The sequence below is a fragment of the Ictidomys tridecemlineatus genome, chromosome X, assembly GCF_052094955.1.
Source record: "Ictidomys tridecemlineatus isolate mIctTri1 chromosome X, mIctTri1.hap1, whole genome shotgun sequence".
NCBI classification, from domain to species: Eukaryota; Metazoa; Chordata; class Mammalia; order Rodentia; family Sciuridae; genus Ictidomys; species Ictidomys tridecemlineatus.
The window spans coordinates 101,454,512-101,474,429 of NC_135493.1; the positions used below are offsets into that span (position 1 = coordinate 101,454,512).

General features: G+C 32.8%; 1 protein-coding gene across 17 annotated transcripts in view; it reads left to right on the forward strand.

Annotated features, from left to right (window-relative positions):
• The window catches only part of Dmd (dystrophin), a 2,094,227-nt gene that overhangs the window by 1,306,615 nt on the left and 767,694 nt on the right, over positions 1-19,918 (forward strand). For all 17 annotated transcript variants that reach the window (XM_078034984.1, XM_078034996.1, XM_078034982.1 and 14 more), the window contains 2 exons: positions 3,594-3,741; positions 6,176-6,325. In XM_078034984.1, coding sequence (XP_077891110.1) covers positions 3,594-3,741; positions 6,176-6,325 — 298 coding nt within the window. The remainder of the gene's footprint in view (positions 1-3,593; positions 3,742-6,175; positions 6,326-19,918) is intronic.

A 19,918-nucleotide genomic window follows, 5' to 3' on the forward strand; every position in this document is an offset into this window, starting at 1 on the left:
ACACACGATGATCTGGAGTCAAATACTAACGGAGACAAAGACTTGCAAAAAGAGTAGAAAAAAGAGAAAATGATGAAGTAGTACCTTAAAATCTAGACTCAAAGTGTTGAAGTCATCTTAGGATATTTAAGGACCAACCATCACATGAAGAATGTTTATAGTAAAATTTTTCCTCTCCCAGAAATGCTTCTAAGATCAGAATCTGAGAGGGAAAAAATGATATCCCACATTCTTAAACAAGCTGCCAGCAACTGAAACCAGCCACTTCCCCATAAAGTTTACAGAGAAGTAATATTAGCAGTAGATCTAGTATCGACAATGTCCCAAATCCTCTATATCCCATTCCCTGAAAGGAAAAGTGATAAAAGAGAGTCTGACTCTAAATGCAAGTGCTTTTAGGAATACTTCAACCAATTTTCCCTTATATTTTTTATTTATACACAAGGGAGCATGTGACAAAAATATATATGAATTTAATAGATCAAGTTTCTTAGTAAAATAAAAACTTTGATTGGTTATAGTTCAAACAGCAGCCACTCTCTCCCCACTCTCCATACCATTGGTACTCAAGATAATGGTACTGAACAGCCTGTGACTAAAAGTGTCTTAAATTTGGTGAAATACTGTACGTGTACATTAGGGGTTAAATTAGATCATCTTTCACAATCAGTATTGCAAAGAATTGGAAAGATTCTCCTAGAACAGTAACACATACATGATGGCAGCATTCACTCATTCACTGAATGTGTCTATTCTGTGTCAGGCATTATTTCAGAAGCAAAGATTATAGTAATAAATAAACTTCACAAGAAGGGGCTGGAGTTGTGGCTCAGTGGTAGAGCACTTTCTTCACAAGTGTGAGGCACTGGGTTCGATCCTAACACCACATAAAAACAGATAATGGCATTGAGTCCATACACAACTAAAAAATAAAAATAAAAAACTAACACACAAGAAGCTTAATTTCACATGTGGGGACAGTACACCAAAAAATAACAACAACATAGAGCATGTTAATTTTAGGAACTAAAGAGAAGGGTAAAAACAGGGAGAAAGAATTGAAATACTAAGGGGAATTAAAATTTTAAGTAGAGTCATCAGGGAAGACTTGCAGGTGGTGAGGGAGTCAGCCATGTTTGATATTTGAAGCAAGGGCTTTCTTGGCAGAAAGAAGAGCATGTACAATGGCTTAGAAGCAGGGACCCATCTAGTAGTATATTTCAAGAGCACAGCAAGGAGGCCAATGACTCTCAAGAAGGATAAAAGTGAAAGTAAATGAAACTGTAGTTGAGAGGTAAGAAGAGGAGTCATGAGCAGATCTTATAGATCAGTGCTGTTCAATAGAAAAACTAGAGGAGTCACATACATAACTTAAGTTTTCCTATTTGCCACATTTTAAGAAAAAGAAGGCAGCAGATGAAATTAACTAACATTTATTTAATGGAATACATTAAAAATATTGTCACTTCAATCTGTATATGATATATAAAGTGTTAATGAGATATTTTTACATTCTTTTAAAATTTTTAAATAGAATTTATTTTAGATCTATTTTTGGTTTATAGCAAAATGGAGACCATTCCTTCCCCTCTTGTAATAACTTTGAAATCTGGTGTATATTTTACACTTGTAGCTCATCTCAATCTATAATAGCCACATTTCAAGTTCTTACTAGCCACATATGATAGTATATACTACATTGTAAAGCATACATCTGGACCCTTGTAGAGCTCTATAATAGAATGTGTTCAGGCTTTTGCTTTTAGTGAATTAGGAAGCAATGGAAAAGTTTTGAGTGTAGATTTGACATAATCTGACTTGAGTTTTCACAGGAAACCTCTGGTTCCTATGTTGACAATAGACAGAGGAGAGAATGCCACTTTTCCTCATCCCAAACAAGCTTTGAACAAGCTATCCTCAAACGGAAAACTGAATCTAGGCAAGCAGAAGTCCAATAACCAGATTCTGGTTTGGAGAAAGTATATAAGCTGAAGTTCTCTGAAGGCCTTGTCTTTGCACAGGCTGTGTCTTATTTCTACAATATGGGACTCTCCATGCTCCAAGACTTAAATCATTATCTTCTCTGGGGTGTCTCCCAAGTCTTGGGCAAGAAATAACTTATCCTTCTGTAATACTTAAATATGATCCTTGGATTATGTGCTTTTTCTTTTCATGGACTGTGAGATCCTCAAGACAAAAATATATGACATATCCATCATTGATCCTAATACCCAGTAGATTACCTGAAAGAGAGTAAGCTCTCAATAAACATTTGTTAACCTGAAGCAAAATATCAATTTAAAAAAATCAATTATTATTTAAGTGTTCAAAAAATGGAAACAATGTAAATGTTTATCAACAGTGATATGTTTATACTATGGAATATTATATATCTAGAAGAATGAACAAACTGAAACTACACACAACACAGATTATTAAAGACATAATTTTGAATCAAAGAAGTAAGACCCAAAAGATCATCCACCATCTGATTTCATTTACTTAGCATTCATTACAGGCATAACAACCATAGCTGACAGATTACTTTTTACACTTGTAGTTAGTGATGGCAAAGGGGCAAGAAGAGATTTATGGGTTCAGATAGCATTCTGTTTTTTCTTAGTTATATGATATGTCCAAGTTTTAAATTTTCTTTGATAACACACACACACACACACACACACACACACACACACACTTTCCTATGTGTATAATATACTACAATCTAAAGTTTACATGAAAGAGATACATAGCTTTCCACATAACAAAAATCATGAATTATTTTAAGTGCAAACCATTTTGTTCAGCTATAAGTCCTCCTATCCAATATGTAAAAATAAATTTATGGCTAATTAAATGGCATAGAGTATATGCATGCATTTTTATAATTAAAAATTTCCACTAGTAGAACATATATTAAATATTTGTCTTTCCTCAAAAAAAGTTGGTGAGTCATAAATTGGAAAACATTTTATCATGTAATCATTTTGTGTTTTTATTTTAAATTTATGATTTATCTTTTTTCCTTTAATTTTCCTTAAATTATCCTTTAATTGAGCATTTTAAAACATACAAATTAATGTTATATACTTACTTTAGTGCAGCCAGTGATTCCCAAAAAAAGAGAGATTTTAACCCCACAAGGAAGATGTTAGTCAATGCCTCAAGATATTTTTGGTTGTCCTGACTATTAGGGAAGGCATTGCTAATGGCATCTAGTGTACAGGCCAAGAATGCTACTAAATATTCCACAGTGAGTAGGACAGCCCCTCACAACAAAGAATTATTTAACCTTGTCAGTAGTGCTTAGGTTGAGAAACCTTGTTCGATTGTAATAACATAAAGTTGTTGGAACTTTTAAAACATGATTTTTTGTCTTGACTGATTTTAATCTCTTTTACAGATTTTTTAAAATGTTTAAATTGCTTTGTTCAAAGTGAATGAATCTTCTCAACATAAATTATGCATTGCTAACATCTTTTAAAATGCTTGTTTTTAAAAGTGTTTGCCATGTTTTTTTTCCAGTTTGCCTTATAAAAAGAAAAATTTTAGAAATATGTCATTCATAACAATTTCATTTATTCTTTCTCCAGGCTAGAAGAACAAAAGAATATCTTGTCAGAATTTCAAAGAGATTTAAATGAATTTGTTTTATGGTTGGGAGAAGGAGATAGCATTACTAGTATTCCACTTGAACTTGGAAATGAGGAGCAGCTAAAAGAAAAGCTTGAACAAGTCAAGGTAATATTATTTTCTAAACTCCCTCAAGGTCTACTTGTATATAGAGTATATAAATCTATTTTTAGATGTATTTAATCATCAATTTCCTGCCCATTATGTTATTTATAGTTTTTCTTACTAAAGTATTTTTCTTATAACTTTATTTTGTCTTAAACCAATGGCTTCCATCCAGAGTACATATGTATGTAGGTATGTGTGTGCACACACACATATGTTTGTATAGGTGCATATATTGCCTATACATTGTGTTTATACATGCATAATGCATGTCAGTTGGTTTTATAACCCATTTGTAGTTCATTTTAGTCTTTTTTATATATATATTTTTATTAGTTATTGATGGACCTTTATTTATATATATGTGGTGCTCAGAATCAAACCCTGGGCCTCACACATGCTAGGCAAGTGCTCTACCACTGAGCCACAACCCCAGCCCTCATTTTAGTCTTACTTGATGATTCCACAGCTTTAAGTAATTTCAAAAACTAATTTCAAAACAGAAAAACAGAGTGTGAAATCATAAAATCTAAGTGTAACTGGGAATCTCTTTTTAAATCTGTCTTAGGCTATATATGTAAAGATTTGAATAGAGTGTTTGTGAAAATGAAACTAATTTCTTAGGGAATATCTTAATTGCCAAATCAATAATGTTTTTTCAGCCTCTAATTAAAGGTGTCAGATTCATTTGAAGCATTATTTTCTTTTGACATGTTTTGTCTGAGGTGTGGGTCATAGTGTTGCTTTACATTCCATACTGATTGAACAATCATCTAGCTTCTTCAAGTGATTTTTCATGCATTGCTACTGTTGTCCACTTCTCAGTGATTAACCTCACCTATTTGACTACAGTGCTCTGATTGTACAGTTGGATTATTTTTCATAGTTTTGGTTTTGGGTAAGCTACTCTTTGAATCTGTTTTAATGGTTTAAGGAAAGGTGAAAGGGGAAGTGAAATTAATATTTAATCATCCCTGTTTCATGCCAAATATTAGAAGCATTTACAAACTGCTAATTTATTTGATCTTTATATCAAACATTTGAAATGGCTGCTATTATCATCCTTTTATAAGGTTGCATAATTAAAAGAAAATGGAATTACTTACATAGCAATGATTCAGTTAGTTTACATGTGAAAATTAGAATCCAACAACAACCATTTATTTCTATGAAACAGGAAATTTACACCCTAGCAGGGGATGGAATGATAAAATTAAAATATTGCTTAATTAAATAAACAAATATTGAGCACTTACTATATATCACACATTATACAAGAAATCTGAGATTCAAAAAATAAAAAGTCTGCAAACCATTCAATGATGGTTATAACCTGAGAAAACAAACTCAGTCTGTTCTTAGAAATTCATCTTTCCTAAATGTATTGAGTGTCATGTAGCAATATAATTGATGACTCATTTTATAAACATGTTTAGCAGCATTCACTTATTAACAAATATGCATTGATTTTCTATTCTCCTTACACAATCTAGATAAGCATTGTCCAATAAAACTTCCATGATGTTGGAAATATTCTCCATAATCCATCTCCAAAGCCACTAGCTCTATGTGTCTCTTGAAAGGTGGCTAGTTTGGTGAAGAGCTGAGGAGTATGTTTTATTTCATTGAATTTTTAATGAAGTTTAAATAACATCACATGGCAAGTGGCTACTGTGTTGAACACTGCAGCTCTAGCCATCATAAATAAACAAAATATATATTAACATCATGATGGTTTTGTAGATCTTAGGAAAGGGCATAAACAATGTGATGCTGAATGAAAAAATAAAAAGAAATTTGGGGATGTGAAAGAGTCAAAAATAAGGATTCCAGAATGAAATATCCCAAGTTTGAATAACTGCTGTGTTGTTTCCTAGTTTTACATCCTCAAAGCTGGCATTTAGCATCTCTGTCTATGATTCATTCTAAATAAATTGAAGATAATAGGAACTATTTCATAGAATTATTATAATATGAAGATAAACTGAGAAAATATATGTGAAATGCTTAGCATAGTATCTGGCACTGTGTATATTGAGAAGGTAATTTCTTTTTTACTTAGTGACTTCTTATAACTTGGTACCTGGGATGATGGTGAATTTATTCAGATTGTTCTATTTAGGATGGAAATGTGTTTTCAGAATATCTCTATTTGTATTGTTTTAGAGCTCATCATAGCATGTAACATATTTCTCTGGGAAAAAAAAACTCTAAGGTCTAGAATAATCTAGTGATTTGTAGGAAGTTTTATCCATTTGGGAGTATGTGTTTCAGTCTATCAACTCTGTGCTTTGTAGAAAATTGTTGGTATTTGAGGTACCCATGGGCCTTCGGTAAAGTTGCTTCATTTTGATAGACTGATCAATAGAGGTGAAGACAAGGTAGCTGGAATTGTGCTGTAATTCATTTTAAACATTGTTGCATTTGTCTGTTTCAGTTACTGGTGGAAGAGTTGCCTCTGCGCCAGGGAATTCTAAAACAATTAAATGAAACCGGAGGAACAGCACTTGTAAGTGCTCCCATAAGCCCAGAAGAGCAAGATAAACTTGAAAATAAGCTCAAACAGACAAACCTCCAGTGGATAAAGGTTAGACATTAACCATCTTCTTTGTCACATGTGTTAAATGCTTCAAGTGTTTGTATTTGTTTTGTTTCCTGAATGCTTTATTGGTGGGGAAAGAAGCTGGTATGTGGATTATAGTTTTGTTCTGCTTTGTTTTATAACCAGACCATTTGATTTGAGTGTATATTTTAATGTAGATGGAAAAAATGGTGATAGTAGATGGTTTTACATTAGTGAGCAAGCACCAAAATATACCCTACTATTTCTTTGCATAAATTATTCTAAAGAATAAGACCACAAATATAATGAAGTAATCAATTCAGTGTTCAAGTATCTATTCACAGTATTTAAGCAAGATGGGGGTGGTCTAGTTCAATAAGTATCATAATTATCTATAGTATAGACTTAATTGATAAGTGATCTATACTAACCTTCTCAGAAAGGTAGTTCTGTCTTTCTTTCTCTCCTTATTCACTTATGAGTCTTTGTCTTGTCACCTAGTATATTTTAAAATTCTAATATTAAAGATGTTTATCAAAATGAACATATACTTAATCTTTAAAAACAAATGATACATATGAATTTATAATAAAAACCCTCATTCTTTGATTCAGTCCCATTTATTTATTGTAGAGGTGGTCTTAGGGATTGAACATAAGGGCACTTTACAGCTGGGTTATATGTTCAGTTCTTTTTATTTTATTTTACTTTTTATTTTGAGACACAGTCTTGCTAAATTGCTGAGGGTCTTGCCAAGTTGCTGAGACTAGTCTTGAATTTGTAATCCTCCTCCCTTAGCCTCCTGGGTCTGGGGGATTACAGGTATATAACACCATGCCTGGCTCAGTTCCATTTATTGAAAGACAGTAATTTCCTCTACTGTATCACTAAGTTACCCTTGTCTAAAATCATGTGAACATATGTGTATGAATGGGCTTTTGAATTCTTTATTCTCTCCTATTTGATAATGTTGTTCCTCCAATCAATACCATAGTGGCTTAATTACAACCATTTTTGTTGTTTTTAACCAGACTCACTGCAATATAAGTGACATACAGTTAAATTCTCCTATGCAAGATATACAATTCAATGATTTTGATATATTATTTTATCATTTTGAATTTTGATAAAACATACATTACCAAGATTCGTTATTTTTAAGTATTTCCAAGTGTACAATTAAGTGTCATCCTTTGCAATCATTATTACCATTTATTTCCAAAGTTTCCCATCACTGCCAAAAAAGACTCTGTAACCATTAAGCAATTGTGTCCCTTTAGCCTCTCATAACTTCTACATATCCTATATTCCTCTATGAATTTGCCTATTGTAGATATTTAATTTAAGTGGAACCATACAATATATGTTTCTTTGTGCTAGGCTTAGTACACTAAGCATAATGTTTTCAAGGTTCATCCATGTTGTAGCATGTAGAAAAAACTTTATTCCTTTTTATGACTGAATAATATTGAACTATATGTTCATAATATTCATTTTTATTTTAAAATTATGTATTTCCAGGCATGGTAGTACATGCCTGTAATCCCAGCATCTCAGGAGGCTGAGGCAAGAGGATTGCAAGTTCAAAGCCATCCTTAGCAATTTAGCAAGGCCCTGTCTCAAAATAAAAAATAAATAAATAAAAGGGCTGAGGATATAGCTTAGTGGTAAAGTTCCCTTGGGTTCATTCTCCAGTGCCAAGGAAAAAAAAATACAATCTGGTAGTGTAAACTTTATTCTTCCTATACAAGATTGCCTTAGCTACTTTTATTCTTTAAATAAATTTTAAAGCTATCTTGTCAATTTTTATATAAAGCCTTCCAGGATATTGATGGAATTGTGTTGAATTTGCAGATCAATTAATATCTTTACAATACCAAGTCATCAAATCTGTGAACATAGTATGTATCTTCATTTATTTTGGTCTTCTTTAGTGAATTTTTAGTAATATTTTACATTTTTATGTATAGAGATATTGCACATGAAGTATTACACTTAGTCCCAGATATTTGGTGATATCCTGTTATAAATGAGATTCATTTTAAATTTTGTTTTCTCCTTCTTAATAGTTTACAAAGATACATTTGATTTTATATATTGAACACATACCCAGTGACCTTTTTAAATTTACTTGATAAGTAAATTTATTTAACAAGTTTTTCAAATGTTATAAATTTTTTAATTCCTACAATCATGTCATCAAATAGAGACAGTTTCTCCATTTTTTATTTTTATAATTTTAAGGGTGTTTGGTATTTTTTATTTATTTAGCCTTTTGCACAGACTAGGAACTCCAAAATAGTAAGAAAACAGTGATAATGAGAAATCTTGTCTCATTCCCTGTCACACGTGGAAGGCTTCCAATATTTACCATTAAATATGGTATTTTTGTAGGACTTTTGTCTTCTTAATCAAGATAAGGAATTATGATTTATTTCCACATTACTAACTTTTTATTATAAATAGATAGTGAACTTAAAGTGCTTTCTTTGCATTAATTAAAATGATCTTGTGTTTTTTGTTGTTTGTGAATATGGTGAATTATGACCATTGATTTTTTAAAGAAATGTTTTAGTTGTAGATGGACAAAACACGTTTAATTTTATTTATTTATTTTATGTGGTGCTGAGGATCGAACTCAGGGCTTACACATGCTAGGCAAGCACTCTACCACTGAGCTACGACCCCAGCCCGTAACCATTGATTTCTGAATGTGAAACTAGTTTGATATTTCGGAACTCAACCTTTTTTTGATAATGATGTATTATACTTTTTATAGATAGCTGGATTCAATATTTTGTTAAGAATTCTATATCTTTGTTCACGACAGGAATTGATCTATATTGTTTTTTTCCTAAAATCTGTCTCAAGTGTTGGTAATAATGTTTGACTGGCTTTCTAACAAGTTGGGATGTTTGGGACATACTCCATTTTTTTATGGAAGAAATTGTTGAAATTTGTATTAATTTTTTCTAAAATATCTCAAAAATGCAATTGTGAAGCTATTTGGGCATAGAATGTTTTGTGGGAAAGTTCTTAATAATGGATACAGTTGCTCACATAAATATGAAACTGATTTGGTAGTGTTTTTGTTTGCTGTTTGTTTTTGTTTTTTGGTATACAGGAATTGAACCCAGAGGTGCTTAACCACTGCTTAATCACATCCCCAGCCCTTTTTATTTTTTGAGACAGGGTCTCACTAAGTTTCAGTACCACATACAAAGATGTTGTGTCCGCCGAGAACTAAGAAAATATAAATAAATATTAAAAAATTCTCTCTCTCTCTGTCCCTCTCTCTCTCTCACTCTCTCTTTAAAAAAAAAAGACATAATAATAATGAATTTGGTTGTCTAGTTAGGAGTACTGGCAGGGACCAGTTGGTTCCATTGGAGCTTTGATGGGCTCATTCTACTCCCCCATAAAGTATATCTATAGCATAATCCAGACAGCACATATTTTTATAAATATATGAGCTGAAATATTAATGAAAATGATGTCCATCTATTTAGTGGGCATATAGTCTGATAGTTTTGGGAAGTCTGTCATCTTGGACGTTTCGTTTATGTAGTTAATAATTACATTATAACATTTATTTATTCATTAAATTATTCATTCAACTTTCTAATGAGTGACTATGTATCACATGCTGTTCAAAGCATATCATAATCAATTCTCACCCTTATGTTATTTAAAGGACATGCATAATTTTATAGGGCTTGGCATTATAAATATTCATATCTCTAATTCATAGTTACTAAGTAGGTTAATGCTGAGGGTTGGGGGAAGGGAGTAGTGATTTAAAGTTTATAACATAAGCATCCTTGACTTTGCCTCCTGTAATTTCACACTGGGATGAGGTTTATTACTAGGTTGTGTGTCATGAGTACATCTCAATTTGCTCTCACAGTCCTGTTTTTTTCTATTATCCCATCATGATTTTTAATAGCTCCTTTGTCTCTCATGAGTACCCACTTTACAAAATAAAATATATGAATAGGGTCACCAAGTTAAGAGAACAAACATTAGGAGGCTCTTATAGGTAGGTCCATCCCAGTACTCAATAACTGTAATTATAATTACTGCTAATGTTCTCACTAGCTCATCACCATCATTGTCAGCATCTCTCCTCTTGACAATTAAGTGAAGTTGAGAAGATTGGCTTTTCCATGAAACCTAATTGTCCTTACTACCAAATTAATCACTCTTTAAAGACAGTAATATTATAAGGATTTACACATTTTTATTTTCCAAACTATTGAGACTTTAGGCAATGCTGAGAATGTGGATAAGACACTTTATAAACAAATTAAACAGGGTTGTTGAGAGGGTAGTTTACTGTGGTGGTTAATGATGAAGTCTGTGGATTATGGATTCCACCCATTACTCTCTGTGTGATCTTACACCTAAATAGTCCACACTTTAGTTATAACATCCACAGAATTCAGATATTAATAGAACACACCTTCTCAGGTCGTGGTGAAAATCCAGTGAGACAGTGTGTGTGAAATGTGTTACACAGTACCTGTCATGCTGTAATTGCTCAAAAAATAGGGGTAATGTTAAAATAGTAAAATGAGAAGACAAAGCACAAGATTCTTTCTGAGACACCTTAATTAAACAGTCGTAAATATGGATGTTGAGAAGAAAGCTTAACTACGTGTCACCATTATAAAGATAAGAGCTGAAAGTAAGGAAATTTAGAGGAACCAAAACAACAAATTAGCCCTAATAGAAGATACAGAGGGTTTTAGCCAATGCTATCCCATTTCACTGGTCAAATTATTCTTATTTCCTATGATCAATTAACAGTTCAGATAAAATTTTCTGGAAATAATTAAATTTTCTCCTTGCTTGCCTAAGAACCCCAAGTAGTCCAATACTGTTTTCCAACACTTATATTTTTACTTAAATGTGAGCATAATTTAAATGACTTTCAACCTTGAATTTCTTTGAAGTCAATCTACTGCCCTGAGTCTCATTTATAAATCTGGGCAGGAGGCAATTGAAACTCCTTTATAGCTTCACCTTCCTCTTCTCCCACCTCCAATCCTGATGTTGATTTCCCCCATTTTAGCAAAGTGATGAGAAACCATTTGTAGAAAGTTACATTGGTGCCAGATAATGTTCTATCAGCAAGTATCTAAGACAAGACAATTTGTTCAAGACAATGCTATTTTTAAAAATTAAGCAAAACAAAAACCCGGAATGAATTGTAAAACACTGATACTTGTGCCACAACTTGTTTTCATATTATAATTTTCCTTTTGCCACTATATGCATGCTGACATTGTGCATCCTGCATGAAAATTGATCCCTTAAGTATTCTGTAGCCAAGACTTTATTAAAAAGCTAAGCTAATTTCCAATAAAAAACAGATTTGACTATTCTTAGCAAACTGTCTTGCTCACAATGAATTGAAATGAAGAAGAGTGTAATTATAATGAAAAGAAAAAGGAGGAGAGATTTTTCATTATTCTTGACCTTCAGTGTAACATTTTTAAAGTTCTTTATTAGCACAAAGGTGTTTGCCCTATGGTAGTGAATTTTAGAAAGGAGAAGAAATTATATAATAAAAAGATATTTTGATAATACAAAGTGATTTTTCTTCCCTTTTGTCTCTGCAGCAACTTTGCTGACTAGATTAAATAGCATCTACTCTAAGATTAGAAGGAGTTTCCTTTCTTTCTAATAATTCAATAATACTGAAATGGCATTAAATGAATGCTTCCGTATGCCAATATCTTTAAATTGAGGTTGAATAAGGAAAGAAGATTAAAGCCCATATTTAAGAACATGGATTGTAAATTCTAACCCAGTTTCATTTATTATATCCCATGCAAAGCAAATATGTGATGTGAAAATAAAATAACAGGGCTATTTTTATAAAAGGTCAGAATTATACTAAAATGAACATTTCTGCCAATTCTTTATACTCATACATCAAAATATGTGAGTTTATTTATGTACCTAAAAGAATTTAATACTAAATCCAGGGTACTATATCCATGTCACCTGACCCCTAGTGCTTTAAGCTGTAGAAAAGGGACACTGGATGCTGGGTTGGTTGATGTATTCTGTTCCTGTCATAGACCACCTGCCAGGGCTTATAACAGATCTGTAATGGGTTTTTTTACCTTTTATTGTGTAGAAAATGGATTGATAGATTAGGCCTGGGGCCAATGAACCATGGAACCCCTGGTTTGCAGGAAAGAGTTTATCACCCTTTGATGTTATTTCTGTCTCATGTCAGCAGAGAAAGATGAGCTAGATTATCAGAGAGTAAGCTGAATGCCAAAATCAGCATTCCCCTCATTTATCCACCTTATAGTTCAGGGCAAGGCCACTGTACAGGTTATGGAAGGTCTGATAAGGGCCTGATGGAGAAATTTTGTTTGGTTGCCTTTTAATTTGCTCATGGATATTAGAACTAATTGCAAGACATTGAAGAGAACATTTCATTATTTGTTGCTAGAGAAAAATCAATCTGCTTTTATGTAAAAGTTAAAGTATTTGAGCTGAATGGTGCAGTTTAATTTGTGAACATATTTAGTGATCACTAGGATAAGTATAGTCTATCTTTGGCATGATTGACCAAGTGTGGAGGAAAAGAGATGGACCAGAAAATGGGCCAAAAACCAAAGTCACTACAAGGGTGTTTTGAGGAACTTCATTTTTCCTGATAGTTGCAATCTGCAGCAACCTGCAACTGATAAATTCATTTTAAATATAGTCAAAAAATAAATTTTTATAAAGGTGACACACTGTTTGTGATGTGGGTGACATAGATAGTTTTTGTCACCTGCACTGGGCCTTGGTCTATATTTCAAGTAGTAAGGATATGAATATGAAGGGTTGTTGTCAAAAGTTTTTGTAAATGTTGATCACCCATTCCATTTATTGAACCTTGCAGACAGTGTATTCCAAGATATTGGAAATGCCTTTTATTGCTTTTGTCTCTTGCTATATATAAAACATATCTATCCAAAATGATACATAACACATTTTGACAGAAAACATGAGCACATTCAACTTATTTACACCTTGAAACAAAGACCTTTGTGGGCCTCATGGAGCAGGTATGCCTTTCCCATATACAGTGTTCTCTCAAATCTATACCATTTCCTTCCATTCCTGTATTAGAAATTGAAGAGGCTGAGCACTACATTATATATATATATATATAATGGATCATTGCAAAGATCTTTAAAGCTGCTTTATGACAAAATCTATCAGGGTAGCAAAAGTGTATGTTTCTTTATAAATTCAATTTTTATTACCTGACCCCAATACACTAAGTATACTAAGGATGAGAACTGAGTTATGAACAATTGTTTTTGTAAATCTTTCTTTTCTTCTTAGAATTTAATTGTTATGCATAGTAGTTGGGTTTATCCTGACAAACTCATACATGTATGGAAATTGATTTTAGTTCATGATCTCCCTCTTTTTCCCTCTCCCTTCCCCCTCCTGTCTTCCTTCCCCTCTTGTATTCTCCTTTTTCTACTTCACTTCCTTTCCCTTGTTTTTAAATTTATATTTGATTTTTAAAATATTATCCTATCCTTTGCTTCCTCTTTCCTTTATTTTACTCTAGCTTCCACATGACAGAAAACATTCAACCTTTGAGTTTCTGAGTTTTGCTTATATCACTTACCATGCATGATATTGTTCATTTCCATCCATTTATCAGCAAATTCCATAATTTTATTCATTTTTATGGCTGAATATAACTCCATTGCACACACACCACAATTTCTTAATCCATTCATCTATTGACAGGCATCTAGGTTGATTCCATAAAATTTAGCTATTTTGAATTATGCTGCTATAAATACTGAGGTAGCTCTATCATTATAGTATGCTGATTTTAAATCTTTTGAGGAAATACCAAGGAGTGAGATAGCTGGGTCATATAATGGTTCCTTCCCTAGTTTTTTGAGGAATCTCCATACTTCTTGCCAGAGGGGTTGTACTAGTCTCCAGTCCCACCAACAATGTACAAATTTACCTTTTTCCCTACAACCTCACCAGAATTCATTGTTCTTCATATTTTTGTTCATTTCCATTCTGAGTGGAGAGAGATGAAGTCTTAGTGCAGTTTTGATTTATATTTCCCTGATTGAAGAGAATTTCATCATTTTTTTCATATATTTGTTAGACACTTCTGTTTTATCTTTTTGAGAAGTTTCTGTTTAGATCTTTTGGCAATTAATTTATTGTTTATTTATTTTATTAGTGTTACATTTTTTGAATTGTGTATTCTGGATATTAATCCCATATAAGAGGAGTAGCTGGCCAAGATTTTCTTCCAATTCTGTAAGTTCTCTTCATTCTCTTGTTTCTTTGGCTATTCAGAAGCTTTTTTAGTTTGGTGACATCCTGCCTATTATTTGTTGGTTTCGTTTCTTACACTTAGGGGATCTTCTTAAGGAAGGTGGTGCACAACACCTTTATATGATGGATTGTTGATCCTGTGTTTTCTACTAGAAGTTGTAAATTTTCTGGTCTAATTCCTAAGTCTTTGATCCATTTCAATTTGAGGTTTGTTTAGGGTGAGGAAAAGGGGACTGATTTCATTTTTCTATATATAGTCATCTAGTTTTCCCAGAACCATTTGTTTAAAAGCCTGTATTTTCTTCAAGATATATTCTGACACCTTTGTCAAATATCAGACAGCTAATAGTAGGTAAATTTGTCTCTGTGGTTTCTATTCTATTCCAATGGTCATCATGTGTATTTTGATGCCAATACCGCAATGTTTTTGTAATTACAGCTCTGTAGTATAATTTTAGATCAGATATTGTGATATCTGTTGCTTCTCTTTACTTGCTTGGTATCACTTTTCCTATTTTGGGTCTCTTATTCTTCCAAATGAATTTAAGACATTTTATGAGGAATGTCATTGGTATTTCAAAGGGGATTGTGCTGAATCTGTCTATTGCTTTTGGTAGTATTGCCATTTTGATAATATTGATTCTGCTTATCCAAGCATAACTTCTAAGGTCTTCTTTAATTCCTTTATTGGGTATTCTATAATTTTCATAGTAGAACTCTTTAACCTCCTTGGTTGGGTTAATTCCCACATATTTAAAATTTTGAGGCTATTGTGAATAGGATGGTTTACTTGATTTCTTCCTCAGATGAATCATGATTAGAGTGTGGGATAGCTATTGATTTATAGGTGCTGATATTATATCCTGCTACTTTGCTATACTTATTTATAAGATCTACAAGTATTCTTTTGGAGTTTTGTGGGGCTTCCAGATGTAAGATTATATTGTCAATAAATAGAGATCCTATTTGTATCCCTTTGGTTGCATTTTCTTATTCAATTGCTCTGGCTAATGTTTTGAAGGCTAAATTGAATAGGAGTGGTATAAGTGGATAGCCTTGTCTTATTCCTGAATTTAGAGGAAACGCTTTTAGTTTTTCTCCATTCAGTAAGATGTTGGTTTTGGGTTTGCCATTAAATGTGCTTTCTGACATTGAGGTAAATTCTGTAGAGCCCTAGCTTCTCCAGAATTTTTAACATTAATAGGGATTGGATTTTATCAAAGATCTTTTCTGTACCAATTGAAATTATCATGTGATTTTTGTCTTTAATTCTGTTTAAGTGATGAATTTCATGTATTAATTTGTACATATTGAACCAACCTTGCATTTCTGGAATGAAACCCACTCAATCATGCTTTTTTACCTTTTTGATGTGTTATTGAATGCAGCTTGCTAATATTTTAATAAGGATTTTTGCATCTATGTTCATTAGGGATATTGGTCTATAGTTTTAATTCTTTGATGTATCTTTGTTTGGTTTTGCTACAGGGTTGTAGTAGCTTCATAAAATATATTTGGGATTGTTTCCTCTCTTTCAGTTTCATGGAACAATTTGACAAAGACTGGTATTAGTTCTTCTGTAAAGGTCTAGTAGAAATCAGCTGAGAATCCTTCAGGTCCTAGGCTTTTATTTTTTGGAAGGCTTTTAATTGTTGTTTCAATTTCATTACTTACTATGGGTCTATTTAGGTTTCTTATATCTTCCTGGTTCAATTGTGACAGAGCATATATATCTAGAAATTTGTCAATGTCTTCCAGATTTCCCAGTTTATTGGACTATAAATTTCCAAGATAGGTTCTGATAATTCTCTGAATTTCAGAATGATCTGTGGTTATATCTCACTTTTCTTCTCTTTGTGACTTACTTCTTTTTCTTTTGATTAGTTTGGCTAAGTATTTATCAAATTTATTTATCTTTTTTTATTGGTTGTTCAAAACATTACAAAGATTGCAGAATCACATCGGTGACACATCCACATTTTTACATAATGTCATATTGGTGACTGTTGTATTCTGCTACCTTTCCTATCCTCTAGTATCCCCCCTCCCCTCCCCTCCCATATTCTCTCTCTACCCCATCTACTGTAATTCATTTCTCTCCTTTTTTTCCCATTCCCCTCACAACCTCTTATATGTAATTTTGTATAACAATGAGGGTCTCCTTCCATTTCCATGCAATTTCCCTTTTCTCTCCCTTTCCCTCCCACCTCATGTCTCTGTTTAATGTTAATCTTTTCCTCCTGCTCTTCCTCCCTGCTCTGTTCTTAGTTGCTCTCATTATATCAAAGAAGACATTTGGCATTTGTTTTTTAGGGATTGGCTAGCTTCACTTAGCATAATCTGCTCTAATGCCATCCATTTCCCTGCAAATTCCATGATTTTGTCATTTTTTAGTGCTGCGTAGTACTCCATTGTGTATAAATGCCACATTTTTTTTTTATCCATTCATCTATTGAAGGGCATCTAGGTTGGTTCCACAGTCTAGCTATTGTGAATTGTGCTGCTGTGAACATCGATATGGCAGTATCCCTGTAGTATGCTCTTTTAAGGTCTTCAGAGAATAGTCCGAGAAGGGCAATAGCTGGGTCAAATGGTGGTTCCATTCCCAGCTTTCCCAGGAATCTCCATACTGCTTTCCAAATTGGCCGCACCAATTTGCAGTCCCACCAGCAATGTACAAGAGTACCCTTTTCCCCACATCCTCGCCAGCACTTGTTATTATTTGACTTCATAATGGCTGCCAATCTTACTGGAGTGAGATGGTATCTTATGGTGGTTTTGATTTGCATTTCTCTGACTGCTAGAGATGGTGAGCATTTTTTCATGTACTTGTTGATTAATTGTATATCTTCCTCTGAGAAGTATCTGGTCAGGTCCTTGGCCCATTTGTTGATTGGGTTATTTGTTATCTTATTGTCTAATTTTTTGAGCTCTTTATATACTCTGGATATTAGGGCTCTATCTGAAGTGTGAGGAGTAAAGATTTGTTCCCAGGATGTAGGCTTCCTGTTTACCTCTCTTATTGTTTCTCTTGCTGAGAAAAAACTTTTTAGTTTAAGTAAGTCCCATTTGTTGATTCTTGTCATTAACTCTTGTGCTATGGGTGTCCTATTGAGGAATTTGGAGCCCGACCCCACAATATGTAGATTGGAGCCAACCTTTTCTTTTATAAGACGCATAGTCTCTGATTTGATATCAAGGTTCTTGATCCATTTTGAGTTAACTTTTGTGCTTGGCGAGAGAAGGGGATTCAGTTTCATTTTGTTGCATATGGATTTCCAGTTTTCCCAGCACCATTTGTTGAAGATGCTATCCTTCCTCCATTGCATGCTTTTAGCCCCTTTATCGAATATAAGAAAGTTGTAATTTTGTGGATTGGTTTCTGTGTTCTCTATTCTGTACCATTGGTCCACCTGCCTGTTTTGGTACCAGTACCATGCTGTTTTTGTTACTATTGCTCTGTAGTACAGTTTGAAATCTGGTATCGCTACACCTCCTGATTCACACTTCCTGATTAGAATTGCTTTTAATATTCTGGGTCTTTTATTTTTCCATATGAATTTCATGATTGCTTTATCTATTTCTACAAGAAATGCCGTTGGGATTTTGATTAGCATTGCATTGAACCTATAGAGAACTTTTGGTAATATCGCCATTTTGATGATGTTAGTTCTGCCTATCCATGAACAGGGTACATTTTTCCATCTTCTAAGATCTTCTTCTATTTCTCTCTTTAGGGTTCTGTAGTTTTCATTGTATAAATCTTTCACCTCTTTTGTTAGGTTGATTCCCAAGTATTTTATTTTATTTTTTTGAGGATATTGTGAATGGGGTGGTTTTCCTCATTTCCATTTCAGAAGATTTGTAGCTGATACACAGGAATGCCTTTGATTTATGCGTGTTGGTTTTATATCCTGCCACTTTGCTGAATTCATTTATTAGGTCTAGTAGTTTCTTTGTAGACCCTTTGTGTCTTCTAGGTATAGGATCATATCATCCGCAAATAGTGATAATTGAAGTTCTTCTTTTCCTATCTTAATGCCTTTAATTTCTTTTGTCTGTCTAATTGCTCTGGCCAGTATTTTGAGAAATTAATTTATCTTTTCAAAGAACCAACTCTTTATTGCATTGGTTTGTGTATTGTTTTCTTTTTATCAATTTCATTGATTTCAGCTCTGATGGTAATTATTTCCTGCCTTTTACTGTTTTTTTAATTAGATTGTTCTTCTTCTAAGACCTTAAGTTACAGCATAAGCTTATCTATTTGAGATTTCTCTATTTTTAAATGTAGGTACTCAGTGCTATAAATATTCCTCTTATAACTGCTTTTATAAGGTACCACAGATTTTGCTATGTTGTATATTTGCTCATGTTTATTTCTAAGAATTTCTTGCTTTCAATTCTCATTTCTTCTTTTATCCATTCTTTATTTAATAGATAATATTCTTCAATCTCCATCTGTTTATATGTTTTCTATTATTTTTCTTACTGTTGATTTCTAGCTTCATTCCATTATGATCTGAGGGAATAAATGAAATTATATTGAAATTTTTGTATTGCCTAAATTTGTTTTGTAGTCTAGAATATGGTCTATTTTGGAAAAAGTTCCATGTGCAGCTGAAAAGAAGGTAAATTTAGCTGTTTTGAGGTGGAATATTCTGTAGATGTTTGTCAGGTCCATTGTATTTGTAGTGTTATTTAGGTTGGAGATAGCTTTATGAATTTTATGTTTTGATGACATGTTTATTATCAGTGATTAAGTTATATTGAAATCACTCAGTATTATTGTGTTAGGGCCTATGTGGGATTTAATGTCATGCAGTATTTTTCCACGTAATGGGGTATATTAACATTTGGGGCATAAATGCTTAATATTTTTTATATCTTCTTCTTGTATTGTTCCTTTTAGTAGGATATAGTATATTCTTTTTCACTTCTGATTAATGTTTTATCATATATGAGAATAGCTACTGCTTGTTATATTTTTTTACCATCCTTTCACATTTAGACAGTTGACATCTTTGCCTGCGCATCTCTCATAAACAGCATATTGTGGGATCTTGATTTTTAATCCATTTGGCTAATCTGGGTCTTTTTATTGAGAACTTGAGACCATTAACATTCAGCATTAGTATGGATGTTTTTGTGGTTTCATGCCATTTTGTTTTTTTACTGTTTTAGCCTGTCTTTATTCTCATTTATCAGATTATTCTTCTAAACTTTCTCTGTTTGGGAGCTTTGAGAATTATTATTTAGTTCTTCTGTGTGTAGTATTCTTTGTTG